Source organism: Tenebrio molitor, chromosome 1, assembly GCF_963966145.1.
Source record: "Tenebrio molitor chromosome 1, icTenMoli1.1, whole genome shotgun sequence".
NCBI lineage: Eukaryota > Metazoa > Arthropoda > Insecta > Coleoptera > Tenebrionidae > Tenebrio > Tenebrio molitor.
Window position 1 is genome coordinate 26,174,709 of NC_091046.1, and position 3,024 is coordinate 26,177,732.

At 33.4% G+C, this 3,024-nt stretch overlaps 1 protein-coding gene across 1 annotated transcript; it reads right to left on the reverse strand.

The window, feature by feature from the left end:
* Window positions 1-1,034: 1,034 nt before the first annotated feature.
* On the reverse strand, window positions 1,035-2,600 carry LOC138137557 (uncharacterized). Its single transcript, XM_069057018.1, has 3 exons — window positions 2,060-2,600; window positions 1,334-2,007; window positions 1,035-1,260 (listed from the first exon to the last, which is right to left on the reverse strand). The coding sequence occupies exons 1-3, from the start codon at window positions 2,332-2,334 to the stop codon at window positions 1,076-1,078; spliced, it is 1,134 nt and encodes a 377-aa protein (XP_068913119.1). The 5' UTR covers window positions 2,335-2,600; the 3' UTR covers window positions 1,035-1,075.
* Window positions 2,601-3,024: the final 424 nt, after the last annotated feature.

The window sequence follows — 3,024 nt, forward strand, 5'->3', positions numbered from 1 at the left end:
AGTTTTATTAGTTTTCTGAAATTAATTGTTAATTTACCTATAAAGTTTTTACACTAAATGAATCTGTATCTGCTAGCCCATCAAACCCTGGTGGCACAATTACAAATTTTGACTTGGTTAGCTAAATAATTCGCTTTTTTATTTAAACGTAAACCAGACGGGTGATTTACGGCACAATGGTATAATTTCCCAACAAAGGTATAGCCGACCGTTTTAAACCTTTTTGCCATAAAATTGACAGTTTCCATTGTCACCTAAATTTAATTCAAAATCTAATTGGTATTTTTTTCCGTAGAGTTCGTAAATAATTATAGGAAGTGAATCTGGGTAGGTTAGTATAAAAATCAGAATTTGACTTTTTGGTTGAAATTTACATTTTAATTTTTTTTGGCTTTGTTTGTAAGTGAAAAATTATCAAAAAATTATGAAATGTACCTTACCAATAGCCAGGTAAGTCTGAAAAATTTCGACAATTTTATTTAATTAGAAGTCGCGATTTCTCGCGTGCGCGTATACGATGCCCCACCCGGTATATGGCCGTCTCAATTTAGCTAAAATTTGTTCCTGTAAAGTAGTCCATGAAATGGACATCATGTGCCGCCATCTTCTGTCAAGTTGACAATTTCATTTTGTCACCGACAATTTTTATGACATAACTGACATATGACATTTTGAATTTGAAGCCAAAAACCTCTGTTCTTTTGCTGCTTTGAAAATAAATTCGTGAATCTTTTCCTGATTCTTCGTTGTTTTTGTTGTTTAGTGTTGTTATTGTTGTTATTGTTCTTTGTTATATTGCTCATTGATTATTAACTATTTAAGTTCGGGACTATTGAGTTGTTTTTTTAAGAAAATGGTCAGAAAGTGTTTTATCCAATATTCAATAGTAATATCGTGTTTTATTAGTTAGTTTTAATTAAGTAAACTGGGCTATAACTAGTCTGTTTGTTATAACCCACGTTGCCATTAGCTCCGTGGGTTATTAACATCCATAACCCATTGTTTATCTTATAGGATGAAATAAAATTTAGGTACATATTCTGAACACTTTATTAAAGATACATCAAATTTGAAATTATTTTTCAGAATTCTGTGCAAAATAAAAATGAACATTTGAAAGTGAACCGTGAAAGTGAATTCCAGCAATCTCTCTGGACTCAACGACTTGCGAATCAGAAGCTTCATGTTTTAATGTTACAGAATCACCTGTACTTGTGCTGGCCACCGAATTCTCATTTACAATCCTGGTATATTTTTCACCTTGAAACAAATGTTTTGGTTAAAGTTTTATGTAATCTTAATTTTAAAATTTAAAATAGAAAATATAGCTAACCTGGCAAATCATTGAAAGAAGATCTATTGATTCCTATAATTGTCTTTGCTATCTTTATTTTACTGTTGTTTGAATCGGCAACATATTCTTCAGCTGTTTTAGAAGATCGCCATCCACCATGTCGTTTAAGATTAATGACATCTGCTCCACCTTCTGCAAGTAACGTAGTGGAGGATCGCCTTAAGCTATGACCTGTGTAGGTTTCAGGGTGCTCTAATTTCAGGTACGATGCGATAACACTGGGAATGCTTGCAATTTTATTAATTCCTACTGGTTGAACGGTGCATTTGCCATTTGCATAACGTAGAAAGAGTCTATTATGTTTGATGTTGGCTGGACGAAGAGAAATATACTTCTGATATAAAGCAATGGGATCTGCTGAACAACCTTCTTTAACAATGACGAACCGACGAGGTTTGTCCGTTTTCGTCATCGGTATATCTATGCTTAAATATGTACCAACCTCTGTAACATCATCTACACTCATTTTTACCAACTCGTCGCATCGACACGCTCCAAATATGCCCATTATTAAAACAATCTTCATCATTAGGTACTCGTTGCTATCAGCTTCACCCAAAAACTTATCAGTATGTGTAATTTCAAGAACATTTGCTTTTTTTGCTCTATGATTGGAAGATTTTCTCTTCAAAAACGCTTGTAGCTTGGAAAATCTGAAATGTTTTATGGCTTAAAGAAAGCATTGCATCTAACAGGATCACTTACCTCGATATATCCTCTTTTTCCTCAATCTTCAAAGTACTTTTTAGCATAGAGTACTTACACCATAAAGAGGACCCCACACAGGTATCAGAAAGGGTTCGAAAATAAGCCAGAAGAATGTCCTCGTTTGTTCCACGAACTCCTCTTGCTTTTCTCCAGGTAACAAAATGCGCAAATTGTTTTTCATACTTTCCACGCGACTTTGCCGGTAGTAAATTACCAGCCACTTCTTGAGCCTCTTCTAACACATCTTCTGGCACAAATATTTCCATTTTCATGCCTTGTTTGTTGTTTATAAACAAATAACATCGCAACGGTTGTCATGTTTGACTTAAAATACACACTAGATTCATTAATCATCATAACCGAACACGGGAGCAGATTTTCGTTAATAGTTATTATCTAAAATTTTTTGGAATATTGGATAAAACGTTGTATGGCATACGTGGGTTATTAAGTATTACCCACTTGAGGTAATAACCTACTCGGGCAAGTCCTCGTAGGTTACAAATACCTCTCGTGGGTAATATCTTAAATAACCCACTTATACCATAAATAACTATTATTTGTGGGAATTTGGAAAAGCCGTTTTTCCAATTTCCAAGCGATTCCGATCAGAGAAACAAGGAATTTGGAAAAGCCGTTTTTCCAATTTCCAAGCGATTCCGATCAGAGAAACAAATCGTTCAATTCTCTTAAAGGATCTTGTGGTATTTCTTAAATAATAAAATTTCTTACAGAAGATACTTTATTAAATGTTATTATAGATCTCAGCAAAATTACAGATTATTCTGTTTTATGTTCAAAACATTTTACAACTGAACATGTAACATCTTCAAAAAAAATTAGAGTCACTAAAGATGCTGTCCCATTCGTATTTGTAAGAATTCAGATTCAAAATATATATTATACAATATGCAAAGTATTTTCCTTAATTATTCTAGAATCCTGTTGCTCTTTGTACGACT